This window comes from Stomoxys calcitrans, chromosome 5 (genome assembly GCF_963082655.1).
Source record: "Stomoxys calcitrans chromosome 5, idStoCalc2.1, whole genome shotgun sequence".
Classification (NCBI taxonomy): Eukaryota; Metazoa; Arthropoda; class Insecta; order Diptera; family Muscidae; genus Stomoxys; species Stomoxys calcitrans.
The window spans coordinates 149,297,140-149,315,728 of NC_081556.1; the positions used below are offsets into that span (position 1 = coordinate 149,297,140).

The 18,589-nt window shown below is 35.7% G+C and overlaps 2 protein-coding genes across 13 annotated transcripts in view; one reads left to right on the top strand and one right to left on the bottom strand.

The window, feature by feature from the left end:
- Nucleotides 1–13,576, top strand: part of LOC106084645 (SPARC-related modular calcium-binding protein 2) — a 53,048-nt gene extending 39,472 nt beyond the window's left edge. For 7 of the 12 annotated variants that reach the window (XM_059369056.1, XM_059369058.1, XM_059369057.1 and 4 more), the window contains 9 exons: nt 7,602–7,758; nt 7,831–8,321; nt 8,883–8,997; nt 9,454–9,591; nt 9,841–9,947; nt 10,012–10,319; nt 11,094–11,237; nt 12,772–12,941; nt 13,015–13,575. In XM_059369056.1, coding sequence (XP_059225039.1) covers nt 7,602–7,758; nt 7,831–8,321; nt 8,883–8,997; nt 9,454–9,591; nt 9,841–9,947; nt 10,012–10,319; nt 11,094–11,237; nt 12,772–12,941; nt 13,015–13,085 — 1,701 coding nt within the window. In that variant the 3' untranslated portion in view covers nt 13,086–13,575. Of the gene's footprint in view, nt 1–7,601; nt 7,759–7,830; nt 8,322–8,882; nt 8,998–9,453; nt 9,592–9,840; nt 9,948–10,011; nt 10,320–11,093; nt 11,238–12,771; nt 12,942–13,014 lie in introns of all 12 variants that reach the window. The other 5 variants (XM_059369062.1, XM_059369065.1, XM_059369063.1 and 2 more) reach the window with 5 other exon arrangements.
- Nucleotides 13,577–15,375: 1,799 nt separating this feature from the next.
- LOC106084647 (GPI ethanolamine phosphate transferase 1) lies at nt 15,376–18,311 on the bottom strand. Its single transcript, XM_013248499.2, has 2 exons — nt 17,485–18,311; nt 15,376–17,418 (listed from the first exon to the last, which is right to left on the bottom strand). The coding sequence occupies exons 1-2, from the start codon at nt 18,269–18,271 to the stop codon at nt 15,611–15,613; spliced, it is 2,595 nt and encodes an 864-aa protein (XP_013103953.2). The 5' UTR covers nt 18,272–18,311; the 3' UTR covers nt 15,376–15,610.
- Nucleotides 18,312–18,589: the final 278 nt, after the last annotated feature.

An 18,589-nucleotide genomic window follows, 5' to 3' on the forward strand; every position in this document is an offset into this window, starting at 1 on the left:
AAATAAAATAAAATAAAATAAAATAAAATAAAATAAAATAAAATAAAATAAAATAAAATTAGATAATATAAAATTAGATAAAATAAAATTAGATAAAATAAAATTAAAAAAAAAAATAAAATAAAATAAAAAATAATAAATTGTTTAAAATTAAAATAAATAATCATAAATTTAAATTATAAAAAAAACAGTAAGATAAGGCAAAAGTCGGGCGGTGCAGACTGAAATTTCAGCCAAATCGGATAAAAATCGCGGCTTGTAAGGGCTTAAGAAATCAAATCTGGAGATTGGTTTATATGGGAGCTATATCAGATTATAGACCGATATGGGTCGAACTTAGCACATTTGTTGAAAGTCATATCGGAACACCACAGGCAAAACTTCAGCCAAATCGGACAAAAATTGCGGCTTCCAGTTGTTGGAAGTCATAACGGAACACCACATACAAAATTTCAGCCAAATCGGACAATAATTGCGGCTTGTAAGGGCTCAACAAATCAAATCTGGAGACCCGTTTATATGGGAGCTATATCAGGTTATAGACCGATTTAGATCGTACTAGGCACAGTTCTTTGAAATCATAGCAGAATACTACATAGAAAATTTCAGCCAAATCGAAATTACGTATGGGAGCTATATCAGGTTAAACACCGATTTGGACCGAACTTAGCAAAGTTGTTGAAAATTTAACAGAATACTACATGCAAAATTTGATCTAAATTGGACAAAAATTTCGTCTTCCAGGGGCTCAAGAATCAAATCGGGAGTTCGGTTTATATGGGAGCTATATCAGGTTATAGACCGATTTGGACTGTAATTCTCACAGTTGTTGGAAGTCATAACCGAACATTATTTGCAAAATTTAAGCCAAATCGGACAAAAATTGTGGCTTCCAGCCGCTCAAGAAATCAAATCTGGAGATCGGTTTATATGGGAGCTATATCAGTTTATAGACCGATTAGGACCATACATGGCACAGTTATTGGGAGTCTTAACAGAACACTACGTGTAAAATTTCTGCGAAATCGAACAAAAATTGCAGCTTCCAGGGGCTCAAAAAGTCAAATCATGAGATCGGTTTATATGGGAGCTATATCCAAATCTGAACCGATATAGCCCATTTGCAATTGCCAACGACCTACATCAATAGTTAGTATCTGGGCAAAATTTCAAGTGGCTAGCATTACGCGTTCGACCGTCGTGATTTCGTGACGGATGGTCATGGCTAGATCGAATACAGAATACATATAATTTTTTGGGTCGCAGATCAATATTTCGAGGTTTTACAAACGGAATGACTAGATTAGTATACCCCATCCTACGAAATGGTAGTGGGTTTAAAAAGAATACCTCTAAATGTCTACAGATTCTTCCAAAGATTTCTACCACATTATAAACATTTTTGGAAGATTCCATCATCTAAAGTTTAGATTCTAAACCATGAAGTTACTCATACACATATGCACCTACATACCTTTCTAAAATGAACACAATAATTTAATTTAATAGAAACAACTTCGACATTAACAGAAATGTTCAAAACGGGAAGGAGTTGCATGAACTAAAATAACAACAAAAATATTTTATCAATTAGTAATAAAATAAATAAATGGCACCAAACCTTTCAAACACAACAAAAAAAGATAAAAATTGTTGTTACGGCTAAAACTATCATCATCATCAGCATGTACACACAAAGAAATTGTGGGTTGTATTTAAAAAATACTAAAAAAATCACTAAAGGGAAAGTTGTTTGTCTTACATCCTTATCCTCATATAAATATTGAAATAAAATATTTTTCTTATAAAAAGTATTTTAATTTTATTTACTTTAAAAATGACATAATGACATAATTTCTACTTTCTGTGTACTGGACTCCGTAAAGTAAGTGAACACTAAGACTGGTTAGCCATAGACAGTTTGTGTGTTTTTTTTTAGCCTGGAGCAAGTGCGAAATATTGTAAGACTTGTAGTACTTTGACTACCGCCATTCCAAATGCCACAGCCATGGACATGGCGGCGGCAGCATCAGCAGCAATACAAGATATCTATCTGTCTGTCTGTTTGTTTGTTTGTCTGTCTGGCTGTCTGTCCCCCTTCAAACGTTTGAAATCAATAATATCGACTTTTTTATGTGCGATTTAAACAAAATCAATTTATAATGATTTATGAACACAACTCATGACAACAACAACAAAAACAAAAAAACCCATAAAACATAAAAATAACTGGCGTGTGGATAATTTACGCAAAAATATTTGCCAAATCCTTGCAAAATGGGTTGTATAGATAACTTCAGTGATATGAAGTAAAATAACAAAAAAAAATCCCATAGCTAATAAAAATCATACAATATTGGCATTATTTAGCAAATTTCCAACTATAATTAGTAAAAACAAAAAAAAAATAAATTTCAAACGTAAGAAAAGAAATATGTGAGAATTTAATTGTTACAATATTTTCGAAAAAAAAACAAAAATAAATAGAAAAGAAATTTTGGACGAAAATTTAGGAAAATCTACAAAAATTGGATTCCCCACGACCATGAGTTCTGTTAAAATATGGGAGTTATATCTAGTATAGGCCGAAATGGAACGTACTTGGCGCAGTTGTTGAGAGTCATAACAGAACACTATATGCAAAATTTCAGACAAATCGGATAAAAATCGCGGCTTGTAAGGGCTCAAGAAGTCAAATCGGGAGATCGGTTTATATGGGAGCTATATCATGATCTTGATCGATTTGAATCGTACTTGGCACAGTTGTTACAAGTCAAAATAGAACACTATGTGCAAAATTTCAGCCAAATCGGACAAAAGTTGCGTCTTCCAGGGGGTCAGGAAGTCAAATCTGGAGATCGGTTTATATGGGAGTTATATCAGGTTTTTGCCCGATTTGGACCGTACTTTGCACAGTTGTTGGGAGTCATAACAGAATACTGTGTGCGAATTTCATCCAAGTCAGACAAAAAATGTGGCTTCCATGGGCTCAAGAAGTCAAATCGGGAGATCGGTTTATATGGAAGCTATATCGGGTTCTTGACCGATTCAGACCGTACTTGGCACAGTTGTTGAAAGTCGTAACAGCACACTATGTGCAAAATTTCAACAAAGTCAGACAAAAATTGTGGTTTCCAAGGGCTCAAGAAGTTAAATCGGGAGATCGGTTTATATAGAAGCTATATCAGGTTCTTGAGCGATTTGAATCGTACTTGACACAGTTGTTAGAAGTCAAAATAGAACACTATGTGCAAAATTTCAGCCAAATCCGACAAAAATTGCGGTTTCCAGGGGCTCAGGAAGTCAAATCGGGAGATCGGTTTATATGAGAGCTATATCAGATTTTAAACCGATTTGGGAGTCATAACAGAATACAATGTTGTTGGGAGTCATAACAGAATACAATGTGCAAAATGTCAACTAAATCGGATGAAAATTATAGCTTCCAGGGGCTCAAGAAGTCAAATCAGGAGATCGGTTTATATGGGAGCTGTATCAGGTTCTTCCCCGATTTGGAAAGCACTTGACACAGTTGTTAAAAATCATAACAAACACTATGTGCATAATTTCAGCTAGGTCAAATAAAAATTTAGTCGTCCAGGGGCTCAAGAAGTCAAATCGGGAGATCGGTTTGTTTTAAAGCTATATCGGGTTCTTGACCGATTTGGACCGTACTTGGCACAGTTGTTGACAGTCATAACAGAACACTATGTTCGAAATTTCAGCCAAGTCAGACAAAAATTTTGGCTTCCGTGGGCTCAAGAAGTCAAATCGGGAGATCGGTTTATATGGAAGCTATATCAGGTTCTTGCCCGATTTGGACCGCACTTGGCACAGTTGTTGAAAATCATAACAGAACACTATGTACAAAATTTCAGAAAATTTGATATAAGTTGTGGCTTCTATGGGCTCAAGAATCAAATCGGGAGATCGGGTTATATGCCCATTACTCATACTCATAGGCCCATTTGCAATCCCAACGACCTACATCAAAAAAGTATCTGTGCAAAATTTCAAGCGGCTAGCTCTACGCGTGCGACTGCGGTCGTGATTTTGACAGACGGACGCAAATTGCTAGTTCGCATCATATACTTTATGGGGCTTTATGGGGTCCTAGATCAATATTTCGAGGTGTTACAAACGGAATGACTAGATTATTATACCCCCATTCTGTGGTAGTGGGTATAAAAAGTAAGGAAAAACAAAAAATAAACTCATAAGCTTGCCCGAGCCAGAAATTAGATACCCACAACCATAGGCACTTTTCTCATCTGGAGATCGTTATATATAAAAGCCATATTCAACTAAAATTTGGTGTGGACCGTATTAGGAAAAGATGTGGAAAGGTCAATATAACCCAACTATTCGAATTTCAGTGCAATCGGTTAAAAAATAATCCTTTTATGAGCTCAAGAAGTTCAATCGAGAGATAGCTCTATATAGAAGGTATATCCAAATGTGGCCCCATATGGATCATATTCAACGCAAATATAAAAGGTGTCATACCCCCACTCTCTCTACAACAGATTGATTAAAATTATAGCGCAAACGGCTAAATTAGATTTTCACGATCTATATGGCAACTTTATCGAAATATGAATGTCCGTGAAGACAAAGTTAACTTTAACTAGTAGAGACACAAACCAATTAAATTTTCAGTGTTATGTTAACACATTAACAGAGCTCTGTTATAATGTCAACAGCAAATATTTATTTTTTAAAATTAAAAAGGGATTTTAGCTCCAAAAAAAAAAGCAATAAAAACCCAAAATATTAAAATATTAAATTATATAAATATTTACCATTATCACATATATAAAAAAACTTTTCTCGCCAGTGCTATTCTAGATAAAGATAAGCCCACTGTGACGGACTGAAAAATAGTGCGTCAATCACCACTTGGGGATTTATTATATGGACCAAGGGCTTTCGAGAAATACTTTAGCCTACAACTAGAGTATTGAAGGAAAAAAGATATCGGACATTTTCGATTGTATTGGCCCTAACAGAAAATTTTCACTTTAGAGAAATATGAGTCACTGTGGCAGACTGAAAAATAGTGTGTCAATCACCGCTTGGGGATTTATTTCATGGACCAAGGACTTTCGAGAAATGCTTTAACCGACGGCCAAAGTAATGAAGAAAAGCAGATATTGACCATTTTTGATTGTATTGGCCAAATCAGAGAAGTTTCGCTTTAGAGAAAGATAAGCCCACTGCGGCGAGCTGAAAAATAGTGCGTAAATCACCGCTTGGAGATTTATTATATGGACCAAGGGCTTTCCATAAATGCTTTTACCGACACCCAAAGTATTGAAGGAAAGCAGATATTGGCCATTTCTGATTGTATTGGCCATATCAGAGAAATTTCACTTTAGAGAAAGATGAGCCCACTGTGGTGGATTGAAAAATATTGCGTCAATCACCACTTGGGGATTTATTATGTGAACCAAGGGCTTTCCGGAAAAGCTTTAACCGACCCCCAAAGTATTGAAGAAAAAAAATATTGGCTATTGAGAAACAAGTAAAAAGGCGTTAAGTTCGGCCGGGCCGAACTTTGCATACCCACCATCTCGGGTATATATGTAAACCACCTTTCGTCATAATCCGGTGAAAACTGCATAATTTATGCCCCCATAGCAGCCATATCAAAATATAATTTGACCAAATTCGCCACGGACATTGAGTGGTCTAATAAGTACAAGTCATTGTTTAATTTTGTAGAACAAATTAAAGAAGGATGTCAAAAGACCTAAAACAACCGCTGTCCCAAATTAAGGGACAAATGATCTGGGCCAAATTGCATGAATATGTCGAGGGGTATAACACAACTCACTGTCCCTAATTTCGGCGAAATTGGAAAATAAATGCGCCTTTTATGGGTCCAGGTCCTTAAATCCACAGATCGGTCTATAAGGTAGCTATATTCAAATATGGACCAATCTCGGCTAAATTGTTAAAAAAAAAATGTTGAAGGGCCTAACACAGCTCATTGTCCCAAATTTCGGCGAAATCGGACAATAAATGAGCCTTTTATAGCCCAAACCTTAAATCGATAGATCGGTCTATATGGCAACTATCCGATTTGGCTGACATTTTGTATAACGGCTACTCCCATCACCTTCAACATACGTGTCCAATATGGTCTGAATCGATCTATAGCTTGATACAGCTCTCATATAAACCGATCACCCGATTTTGCTTCTTCAGCGCCTACAAGGCGCAATCCTTTACCGAATGGACTGATAAGGATTGCGTGACACAATAAACCACACTTAGCGCAGTTGTAGGAAGTGATACCGAAATACCACGTGCAAAATTTCAGTCAAATCGCACGAGTATTGCTCCCTCTAGAGGCTCAGGAAGTCAAGACCCAAGATCGGTTTATATGGCAACTATATCAAAACATGAACCGATTTGGCCCATTTACAATACCAACTGACCTACACTAATAAAAAGTATTTGTGCAAAATTTCAAGCGGCTGGCTTTACTCCTTTGAAAGTTAGCGTGCTTTCAACAGACAGACAGACGGGCGGACGGACATGGCTAAATCGACTTAAAATGGCATGACGGTCAAGAATATATATACTTTATGGGATCTCAGACGCATATTTCGAGGCGTTACAAACAGAATGACGAAATTAGTATACCCCCATCCTATGGTGGAGGGTATAAAAAGATGCACATATTGGAAGCTAAGACTGCCGAAACTCGATATACATGCATTACGACATAGTTTCCTTCACGGTTAAGGAAATAATGCATATTTAGAAAATGCAAACGACGCAAACTGCATGCCATTGAGAGCAGAATTCTGTTTGCAGCATGTTTTTAGATAATTCTCATCTATATTCACATGCGCCACCAACCAGTCTATGCGCAAAGTACAAATACTTTATGTTTATATGATTTATCTATGCATAGTTGCCAAAGTTTTAATCTGTTACAATTGAAATGAGATGACAACCAACGAACTCACCTCTACTTAACACACCACGAAAGCTGGTCAAAAATAATAACACGCACAAAACTAACTCTTTACATACTTTCTACATCAACCAATACTATGAACAATCTTCCACCTCATTAGCTTCATTTAACCATCTTCATGCAATTTACCACAACCCACGAACACCCACTCTCTCTTTCTCACTCTTACAACAGTTACAAAGTGATAGGCTCTCTCTTGTTTATATTCGAATTAAATTACTGTTATTCTATGCATCTTTTGTGTTTTAATGAAGTTAGTGTAGGTAAAGGGACAACAACAATATGCCCAATCTATGTTCTGAAATCTCTCACACTCGCTCTCTGAATTTATCTCAGCTTTAATGCCATTCAGAGGCGTACATAATGGATTTCTCATAGAAATTATGCTCAACAGTAACCAACATAACATGAATTGTTATTGAGAGCACAACATTTGGCAATTAGTCCGCCAACATAATCGGGGAAGAGCGTATTGATAAAATTTGTTGGCTATGTTGGTAAACTTTTATTTAGAGTAGTTTTTAACGTATTCTAAACCCACTTTTTTTGTTGGAGATTCTAGTAAATCATTTTCTATTTGTTAGTATTATTAACTCCTTATTATTTCCAGATATCTGAATGTGCTGCCAAACTTGGTGAATGCGATGAGAGTAAAGGACGTCCTGTTTGTGGCACCGATGATCAAACATATCCCACCAGATGCCATTTGCTGCGGGTGCAATGCAGTGGCCATCAAGTAAGCCTTAAATATAGAGGCGCTTGTAAAGGTAAAAAAGCAATTTACGAAATTGTTAAAATGAAAACCCGCTAATTGACTAAAAACTTTTCCACCAAAACAGCTTGCAATGAGGCTCGGGAATATGCTTTAAAACATCGCTCCAGAAATCCCCCAAAATTTATACCACGTTGCAAATTGGATGGCACCTATGCTCTCATACAATGTCTGACAGACAGTGGATGTTGGTGTAGTGATATCACTGGCACTCCCATTGAGAACACCTCAGTGCGTACGGGTAAGCCCAAGTGTCGTGAGTTTAGTCGGCGTTCACCTTCACGCAATTCGGGTAGTACCAAGAAACGTCCCTGCACCCAAGAGGATAGAGCCATGTTCAATAGTAATCTCATCAATGTATTCCAAAGTGAGTACGTACGCAGTACCAAGGCCCAATATCAACGTGGCGATGTTAGTAATAGAAAATTGCCCTTGGAAATTCTAACACCACCCAATGATGCTGATGTAATGAATTGGAAATTTTCGCTTTTGGACGTAAATCACAATCAGATGTTGGACAAGAGTGAATATCGAGAATTGAAGAAGCTGGTGAAAAGGGTAAGGACAAAAACCGTATGGTGATCTTAGTTTCCGAACTGTACGATAAATGCGGAAAACAATGGAATTTTCTTAGGAATAATTTAAAATTTTCTCAAAATTAAATTTTCTCTAAAAACAAAATTTCTCTAAAATTTTCTCTAAGACAAAATTTCTATGAAATTTTCTCTAAAGACAAAATTTCTATTAAAATTTTCTCTAAAGACAAAATTTCTATGAAATTTTCTCTAAACACAAAATTTCTATCAAATTTTTTTCTAAAGACGAAACTTCTATGAAATTTTCTCTAAAGACAAAATTTCTATGAAATTTTCTCTAAAGACAAAATTTCTATGAAATTTTCTGTAAAAACAAAATTTCAACGAAATTTTCTCTAAAAACGAAATGTTTATGAAATTTTTTCTAAACACAAAATATTTATGGAATTTTCTGTAAGACAAAATTTTTATGAATTTCTCTCTAAAGACAAAATTTCTATGAAATTTTCTCTAAAGACAAAATTTCCATGAAATTTTCTCTAAAGAGAAATCTCTGTTTATAATGAGTTTTCATTTATTTTAGGCTGTCAAACCCAAACGTTGTGGTCGAGCTTTTGGAAAATTCTGTGATGTTGATAATGATGAGCGCCTTTCTCGAACGGAATGGAATAGTTGTCTATCAAAGGATGGAGTGAACCGTAAGTACATGTGCTTTTGTCTTCACATAGTTCCAAATTTTTTTGTTCAGTTTTTTTGATAAAGAATTAAAAAAAAAATATAAAATTTTAAACTTTTTGCATGAGTTTTTTTTTTTTTTGTAAATTGGCAAATAAAAAAAAATTGGCTACAACATATGATTTTTCATATATTATTAGGTCATTTACTAAATATGGGTCAAAAATATCACAACAATAACAACAACAACACAAAGCATCGTAAAAACAATAATGTTCTACACCCGAACACGGCCTATCATTATCAGTCTCCCACATCTACCACCAATTTGAATACGAACTCGAATCAAATGCCACCACCTCAACCACACCCATCCACGACCACGAGTGTTCACCACCACCATATTAATAACAACATACACCATACCCACCACCACCAACACAATAACAATAATAATCATCAAAATCGTTTACGTCCAGATTCGTATGAGGAAAACGAAAGTAATGCTGCTGACGATGATGATAATGGCAGCAGCCAACATTCGGACTCTGATGAGGGCGATTTCGAAGAGATCGATGATACATTTGGTTCATCCACCAATCTTCCATCTATATATAGTACGTACTCTGCATGTTTATAAACAACAACAAAGAATTCTGTATAATTCGATGTTTTTATTTTATAATTTTTTGAATTTTCTCTTTCACTCTCTCTATCCATCTGTCTGTCTCTCCATCTTTTTCTTAACTGTCTGTCTGTTTTGTTTTTTACTTTTTTGTGCATACATACAATTCTCTCGTTTAAACGAGCATGGCATGTTTAGTTCGGGGTTTTTATAATAATTTAAGTTTGTTTTATAAATTTTGGGAATCTTTTTAAAGTTCTAAACACCCACTCGGAGCTGTCGCCGAAAGAATCTGATATCGAATCAGATTGCCTGGCCGATCGAGCAACCGCTTTGGAGGAGCTAAAGGTTTGTATTGCTTCTAATGAACTTAATTTACCAATAAAGAAATTATTAAAAAAAAAAATAATAGAAATTTCGTCTTCATTTCTCCTCTAAACAGCGTGGCAATAGTTTATTCTATGTTCCGGATTGCACTCCAGATGGTCGTTATCAAAGAGTTCAATGCTATAATTCAACTCCCTATTGTTGGTGTGTCAACGAGGATACTGGCAAAGATATTCCCGACACTCTGGTAAAGGACAGGCGACCACAGTGTGATTCCTCTCTGTATACAGAGACCCGGCAAATGAAAGGTTGTCCGGATGAGAGAAAAGCTGTTTTTCTTAAAGATCTCAAAGAGTTTTTAAAAACAAAAATTATTGCCAGCTCTCATGTGAGGTAAGTTTTGTAATAAAGTCAAAATGTTAAACAAGAACAACAAGGTGATACCTTTCTATGGAGGCTATATCCTAAAGCTGAATCGATAGGCTAATTTTCAATACCAAGACTTATGTTCCAACTCCATTTAGGGTTTTGCTCTTCTAACCTGGTACCTTAACCCCTACCTAGAATTCTTCCACAACCCAGACAATGACCTTGAACTATTTGACCGTGTCATCTTTTGTTATGGCGAGACGATAGAAATGTCTTTACTTCTCAACTTAACAACAGCAACACTGGCAATACAAATTATTCTCTCTGGTAGTAGAGCAGAACTTCTCTCTTAAATCCATATCATCATTAATAGTAATGAGCAAAGTAATCATAATCGTCACCATATTTCACTCATGAATATACGGTAAATTATAAATGAATCAATAGTGTTGTTGTTGCTCGAACATGCCGGTCTCCTGGCAATTCAAATATGTCGTTGTGAGTGTGAAACTCACCACACTGCTCTCATGTGTTGAACAGCAAAGCATGGTAAGAATAAATATGAGTTGGAAGAATGGTACTAATAAGGCGGTAAACATTGTTTTTTTTTATTAACCTTTATATTTAGATTTAACTTAAATATAAAGATAACACCTAAATTTGAATTGTGGAGCTGCAGTGACCACAATTTTCAACCAATCTGGAGAAAATTTGGTGTAATTTACTTATTTAAATTTCTGTTTAAATCTCAAATGTCTATTGCATGAATTTTTATTTAACAATTTTTCTTTCACCTAGTTCACCTAGTGTCAATACAACAATATGGAATTCGGAAGATGAACGCATAGCCACTTTAAGTTTTGTTATATTGGACAAAAATAAAAATAAAGCTTGGGAAAGAAAAGAATGGAAAACATTCCGAGAACTAGTAAACAATGTGAAGTAAGTAAATCTAATCTTATATATAAAAATCAAATTGTGTTTGTTTGTCGATTTGTTCGTGTGTTCCTTATAGACTCAAAAACGGCTGAACTGATTTCCTTAAAATTTTCACACATTTTTTAATATCTGAAGGGGGGGCGGACCCTCCCCCTTACCTTAGTTTTCTGAAACTCTAGATCGCAGAAATGGGTGGTGCGATTTAAGCTAAACTTTGTGTGCTATCCTATAGTAACCTAAAAACAAAAATTTTAAATCAAAATTTCGGATGGGTTACCAAGGGGGGTCGCCCCCAAAACCTACTAAATATTCATACATATATAGTCTAATCACGACAATGTGGGACTCAAATAAAAGGTATTTAAGATTAGAAAACGTATGTGATATCCAATTGTCGGGCCAAGTGTTTGGGGGACCATCCCAACCCCCAAAACACCCTTAAATCGGACATATTTATCGACCATAACAATATGAGAATCAAATGAAAGGTATTTGGGAGTAGAATACGAATCTGATATCTAAATGTGGTACCAAGTTTCACACCCCCCAAATAGGACTTATTTTCTGATCATAGCAATATGGGGCTTAAATAAAAGGTAGTTGAGGGTAAAATACGAATCTGATATCCAAATGTGGGACCAAGTGTTTGGGGGGCCGCCCCTCCACTAAATTTACGACCATAGCAATATGGGATTCAAATGAAAAGTCTTTGGGAGTTAAGTACGAATTTTATGTCAATATTCGGGAAAAGTTTCTATGGGGCCAACCCACCCCCATAACACCACCCAAATAGGAAGTATTTGCTGGCCATTGCAAGATGGGACTCAGATAAGAGATATTTTAGAGTAGAACATGAATCTGATAAATATTTTCAAGGCCAAGTCACTGTGTGGCCGCCCCATCCCCCAAAACACCCCTAAATCGGGCATATTTACCGACCGTGTCAATGTGGGGCTCAAATGAAAGGTATTGGGGAGTAGAGCACGAAATTTAAACCCATTTTCGGGACCTATTTTCACAAACAGCAATTATTTACCAAACATCGCAATATGGGGCTCAAATAAAGGTATTTGGGAGTAGAATAAGAATATACCGGTTCAGCTTAACTTTAATATTTTTGGTTGGAACATTTTTTAAAATTGCTTTACCCCATATTAGTTCCGATTGATTTATGGCAACTTCACTTATTGCAATTCAAAGGTAATTTGTTGAAGAAAGAGTGGGAAGGGGAATTGTTTGCCCTTTTCATTCCCCTTAGGTAAGCTTCACACTAAGTAATTTTACTTACTGCAAATCTCAGTTTGTAGAAAAGTCAGGTAAGGGGAATAGTTTACCTGTTCTCTTCTCTCTCTCCCTCCCTTACAAAACTGAGTCAAATTGCATAGTGTGAATCAGAACTCACCACTGTCTCTGCGACAATCTGAGATTTGACGTATAAAAACATTTTCAAGTGTGATTAAGGCCTTACTAAAGTTTAAGTTATGTTTTTGTATTGAAGTTATAACCACAACCTTTTTCTATAAACTTCTCTTTACAGTCCATTGCGTAAATGTGGTCGCAAAATGCCACGATATTGTGATGTTAATAGTGATAAGCAAATAACCCTAACAGAATGGCTTAGTTGCCTTCAAGCCCAGAAGATCAATGGCAGCAATAACACCTCGAATACCCTAAATGATGCAAAGCAACAAAATTTCCCAACAGCAAGTAAGCTACATAGCAACACCATCTTCCATTTCATCAAACTAAACTTAAACCCCATTTTTTTGCTTAATTCCAGATAATCCAAGTTCTTCCAAGCCCCCTAAGTTAAGTGGATCAAATCCTTTGGAACAGTATCTCAAAGATTAACCGTTCAACAATTAGACTTAGACATTGATTTGAAACAAAACGAAAGCTACTGTCTCAATTCGCTGAGTATTTTTGGATTTATAAACCAAAAATGTCCTATCATTCCAATCGCATATCAAACCTAAAGGAAGTCACCAGCGATAATGGTTGAATATTTTTGTGATTATTTTGTGAATATATTGTGGTTTGATTTATTATTATTATTTTTCTCTACATATTTCAAAGTGCCATGCTGCAATTCCTTAAGGATCATTATTGCAATGCTGTATGTTTTCAATATTTTTGTTAAAGCATTTTTTTTCGGAGATTTGTTTTTCAACATCCCCTTGAAAACAATGAAAAATTATGACATTTTTTCTCAGTTTTTTTTTTTTGTATTTCTATTTTGTTGGTTTCTTGTAAATAGTTAGAAATGCTATGTTAGCTTATAAGGAATTTATTTATAAATTATTTTTATAGTTTTCTTTTTTGTTTAGTTATGACATATAAGCATATCAATGTAGCTGTGTACATTTTTAATAAATACCACATATAGTTTGTAAATGAACTTAAAAAAAAATAAAAATCCTAAAAAATCGGTTTTAATTTCAGGTCAAATATGAATAGTAAATTAAAAGGATTTAGCTTAAGTTTTCTCTTATAATACCAAATTTATTTGAAATTTTCTCTAAAGAAAAAATGTCCATGCAATTTTCTCTAAAGACAAAATTTCTATGAAATTTTCCTAAAGACAAAATTTCTATGAAATTTTCTCTTATTCTCTAATTTCTATAAATTTTGAAATGATACGAAATTATCTCCAAAGACAAATTTCTATAAATTTTATCTTAAGACAAAATTTTGATAAAATTTTTACTAAGGCAAAATTTCGATAAAATTTTCTCCAACAATTTTTTTTTTAAATTGTCTCTTATGACAAAAAATTTCGATGAAACTTTCTTCAAAGAAAAAATTTTGATGAAATTTTTGCTAAGAAAAAAATTTATTCATATTAAATTTTTGAGTCAAAATTTCGATCAAATTTTCGTCATTGTCAAAATTTGAAATGTCAAATGTCTCTAAAGACAAAACTTCTATGAAATTTTGTCTAAATTACCATGAAGTTTTCTCTAAAGAAAAAATTGTGTTTAAATTTTCTCTGAAGATACATTTTTAATGACATTTTTTCAAAGAAAGTTTCTTTGAATTTTTCAAAATAAAATTTTTTTATTGCAATTTTCTAAGACAAAAATTGGATCTAAAATGTTGTCTAAACAAAATTTCGATAACATTTTTCTACACTAAGAATTTTGATGAAATTCTCTAAAAAACGTTTTAATAAACTTTTTGCTAAAATCAAAATATTTTCGTGATTTTTCGAAAAAAAAATTATATAAAATTTTCTACAAAATTTATATAAAAAACTTCCTAGGAAAATTTGTTGATGAACTTCTCATTAACACAAAATTTCGATGAACACCGAACTGCGACTGGTTGTCTTCTCAGTTATCACATAGACCACTCCATCAGGAGACAAAAATCCTACAATCCCATGGCAGCCGGTTGTATGTACCGGATTGACTCGATGAATTCCTTCATCGGCAAGGGCTACCGCCAACAACAACAACAAATATCCTACCAGCCTGAAGACATAACTACATGCTGTCTAAGCAAATCCTTTAGGGCTGTTATCGCAGAGACCATCCAAATCATTATCCTGTGGATAGATATCCACCGCCCAGAAGCCTTAAGGTAGATCTTCATGATCTAGAGCATGAGGTTCAGCGCTACAAGAGAGAACCTCTTGATCAATCGGGTCTAGACAACATTCATGCAGACACGGTAGCAGACGCGGTAATTGGCTACCGGGTGAATGTAGTCCTTGGAGAACGACCGCGACCCATTGCACCCGAAGAAGTCGACCTCCCCCGGCAAACCAGAGTGGTTCTGGCTCAATTACGTTCCGGCAGATGCAGCCGCCTCAACTCCCACAGAGCAAGGATTGATGCCGACGTGCAAGATGTATGTCCCTATTGTAACCAGGGACCACACGATACACGCCACCTGTTTAACTGCCCAGCCAGACCCACTCGACCCGGATCCCTGTGGACGCACCCCATCTTAGTCGCAGAGTTCTTGGGTCTTGACACTCAACAGAATTAAACAGACGAAAGATAGAACAAAACAAAATGCTACAACAACAACGAAAAGTGCGTGAGCTGTTTAAACAAGTGTTGCCAAAAAGATAACAGCTAAAAAATCACCCTTTATAATTGAGAATATCAATATCTTAGATTTTTTTAATTTTTTTAATTATTATTGAGGAGGTCCTCTTATAAAGTCACAGCAAGAAAATGGAGTCATACAATTATCTTACTTTTAAATACTTAAAATGCCGTTTGTCACAATAAAAGACTTATTTATAAAGAAGTAATAAAAGCGGAATACAAAATCTAATACATATACATTTACAAAACAGTTTTTTTTTTTATAAACTAAAATGTTTATGGTAAATTAATGTCACAATGGTCACAATTTATACGCCATTAGTTTTCATTTCTCTTTGGAATTTTCAATAAATACTTGGATAAATAAACAAATAGAGCCAAGACCACTGTGGTGACTTGCATTATAACAAAATGTGATATGGACGAACCAATCTCCAACCAAGAACCTTGATTTTTCACCAAAAAGAGAAAATTCAAGCCCATCACATCGCATAGCATTAAAAGGCAAATGAAAATATTCTTTTCATTGCTGACAGCAAATGGAGAGAGAGCAAATATGGAGGACATAATCAATAGCAGTGGTATTATCAATTTGACAATAACCAAAATCATGATGACAAAGGGGGAGAAGGTTGTAAGGAAACAACGTATTATATTGGGATCAAATGAACTGATCGATGCTATGTTGCCGGTGCCAAAAAATGAAAAGAAAGTATACAGAATCATTACAAAGGCGTAACGAAAACTCAGTGTCAGCTGGGCAGGTGAGGATTTAGAGCCAAGATTGAAAGCAAATTTCTCTAGTTCTACCAAGGAAATCAGTTCGGTAATTAACAACAAAATGAAAACGGCCTCATAGGAAGTACAAAACAAGCAATACAATGACGTCAAGAGGAATATCATCTTTTCCAAGCGTTGTTTCAGCGACACTTCCAAAGGTCTTATAAGCACCGAAGCCATCACATAGACCAAAAATGCCCAAGAAATAATTTGCGAAATCAAATATATTCCGTATTGCTGAGAGTGCATGTAAATGCATAGGCAGGCATTAGCCAGAGCAGTAAAAACCACTGTCTTGTCTCTAAAACCAATGGCAGTTTTTACCAACATTGATCTTAAAACGGTTAAAAATATGCCCAGATAGAGCAGGGCATTGTTGGAGTAACCTACGGAAGGTGGCAGTAAGGGAAATATAGCCAAGACTATGCTAGTGAACAAACCCAACACAAACTTGGCTTTGTTGCGATAGGCTTCTTTGTGTAGCTTTTCATAAATGCTAAACAGCAGGAATCCCATAGATATGGCCCGCCTCTCAAAGAATGTGTAGACTAAAAGCTCAGCGCAGGCCAGCAGCAGTAACACCTCTCTGACATTTAGGTTTAAACGCAAACTTGCTTTCTGGGAAGTGATAAAATAATACCACACCACCACTGGCACTAGAAGATAAAAACTTATAACCAATGCAAGTTTTTGCAATATACAAAAACTTAGAACCACCAAACCGAGGCCCAACACAAGAAGTCTATTTCCTGATGAAACTTGAAGTGGTCTCTTCGGCATTCTAGTATCCAGCAAAAGAGATAATAAATGAGCCAAAAATCCCACAAAAGTTGCAGTAGTCGCCATTAGCAAAGGCCAGCGATAATAGCCGAAATAATAGTCAATGCCCTGTAGGGCTGCCTGCATTAGTTCATTGCTACCCTCAAGGGCCTTGGAAAAGGATTTGAATGTAGCCTGTTTCTCAATATACTCCAATTTGGCTGTGATGTTGCTGGCATATTTGGGCATATATGCTGCTAGCCATCCCCTTTGGTGTTGTTTCAACAGCCCCATGTATTGCTCCACCAGCTGAAGGGCATTGTTGTGAGCTGCTTGATATTTATATTCCATTGAGGTGTTAAGAAACTCCGAGGGAAGAGTGCCAAAATTGTTCATGGGTGTAGCAATGCCCAACAAAGCGGACATTAATGGGGCCATTTGAGCTTGTTCCATACGATACAAGGGATGATATGTATTGGCGTTCAGCTGGTATTGCTCTTTGGCTTTGTTTGGCTGAGCATTCACACCGGCTCCCCAAATGAAGAAAGGTGTCTCGGTTTCATACTTGTCGCCAGCTCCATGGGAACCTAAAGTCACCAAAAGTTCATTAACAAAACATGTTAAAATTTACAAATTGACTTTTTAAACATTACCTGCATTTGTCATGCCATGGTCTGAGGTCAACACATAGGCGGTTTGGCCATCTTTGAAGACGTTTTCAAAAAGTTCATACATCTTGGTTACACCCTCCTGGGTGTATAAAAGATTTTCTATAAATAACTCGGAGCCAGGTTTATGCACATGTCCAGCCGTATCCAGGCCCAGCAAATGCAAAAAGAATATGACTTTCTGCTCATGCTGCAATTCTTGTGATTTTCTGGCCAGCAGTTTTTTCACACGTTGAAAAACCCATTGATCTAACTCATAGGTTTTCTCCTTGCCAGAGAAATCCAATTCATGGGAATACGAATCAAATAACAAACGCTTCTCATCAGCTTTGGTTAGACGGGAAAATATATGCAGAACATCATGGGCACCCCAGGCATATGTTTTGCTACTACGATTAAACACCGTATCAAATTCAATGGGATTCTCCTTCCAACCTCTGGTCACGGCCGATGGATCTTCATAGAGACCGGCTATTAGAGCTATATGACCTGGTCTTGATTCCGTGGGTACTCTAGTATGGGAAACGCCTACCAAACCATTGTCCACTTTGAGTATTAATTGCTTAAGATGTGGAATGTGCTGACACTGATTATGAAAAAATGATTCAGCTCTTAGGCCATCGGTCACAAATAACACTAAACGTTTTGCAGGAGCCTGCAGAGTTAATGCAGGTTGAGGTTGTAGACCAGTTATGACGGGAGAACGAAAATATATCACGAATATCGAACCCAACAGAACGATATGCAGTATTACAGAGTACACTATCCACATTTCGACGATTTTGGTAACATATCTATTTCAGCATTTTTTTTTTTTTTTTGGACTTTAATTGAAATGGCAGAGTACGACTCTATATGCCAGGTTGTACTTCCGAAGTTGGTGTCCCCACCAACTGTATATAAAAACACGTGTAATAAAATTACAGAATTAAAAACAATGTACAGTTATAACTGTACTGAGTATAACGATGACTATGCACCGAATCCCGAAGCGTCCACTTCAGACGAATTCTAAATGCAAAGTGTTTTCAGCATTTTTATATTTTAAGTTTAATAAATGAAACGTGCAAAAGTCAACTAGCCAATGGCA

Excerpts from the sequence above, each read along its gene's own strand:
- LOC106084647 (XM_013248499.2), bottom strand. The coding sequence starts at position 18,271 with ATGTGGATAGTGTACTCTGTAATACTGCATATCGTTCTGTTGGGTTCG. Across the intron at positions 17,419-17,484 it reads CCATGGCATGACAAATGCAG|GTTCCCATGGAGCTGGCGAC; the intron begins GTAATGTTTAAA and ends TGGTGACTTTAG.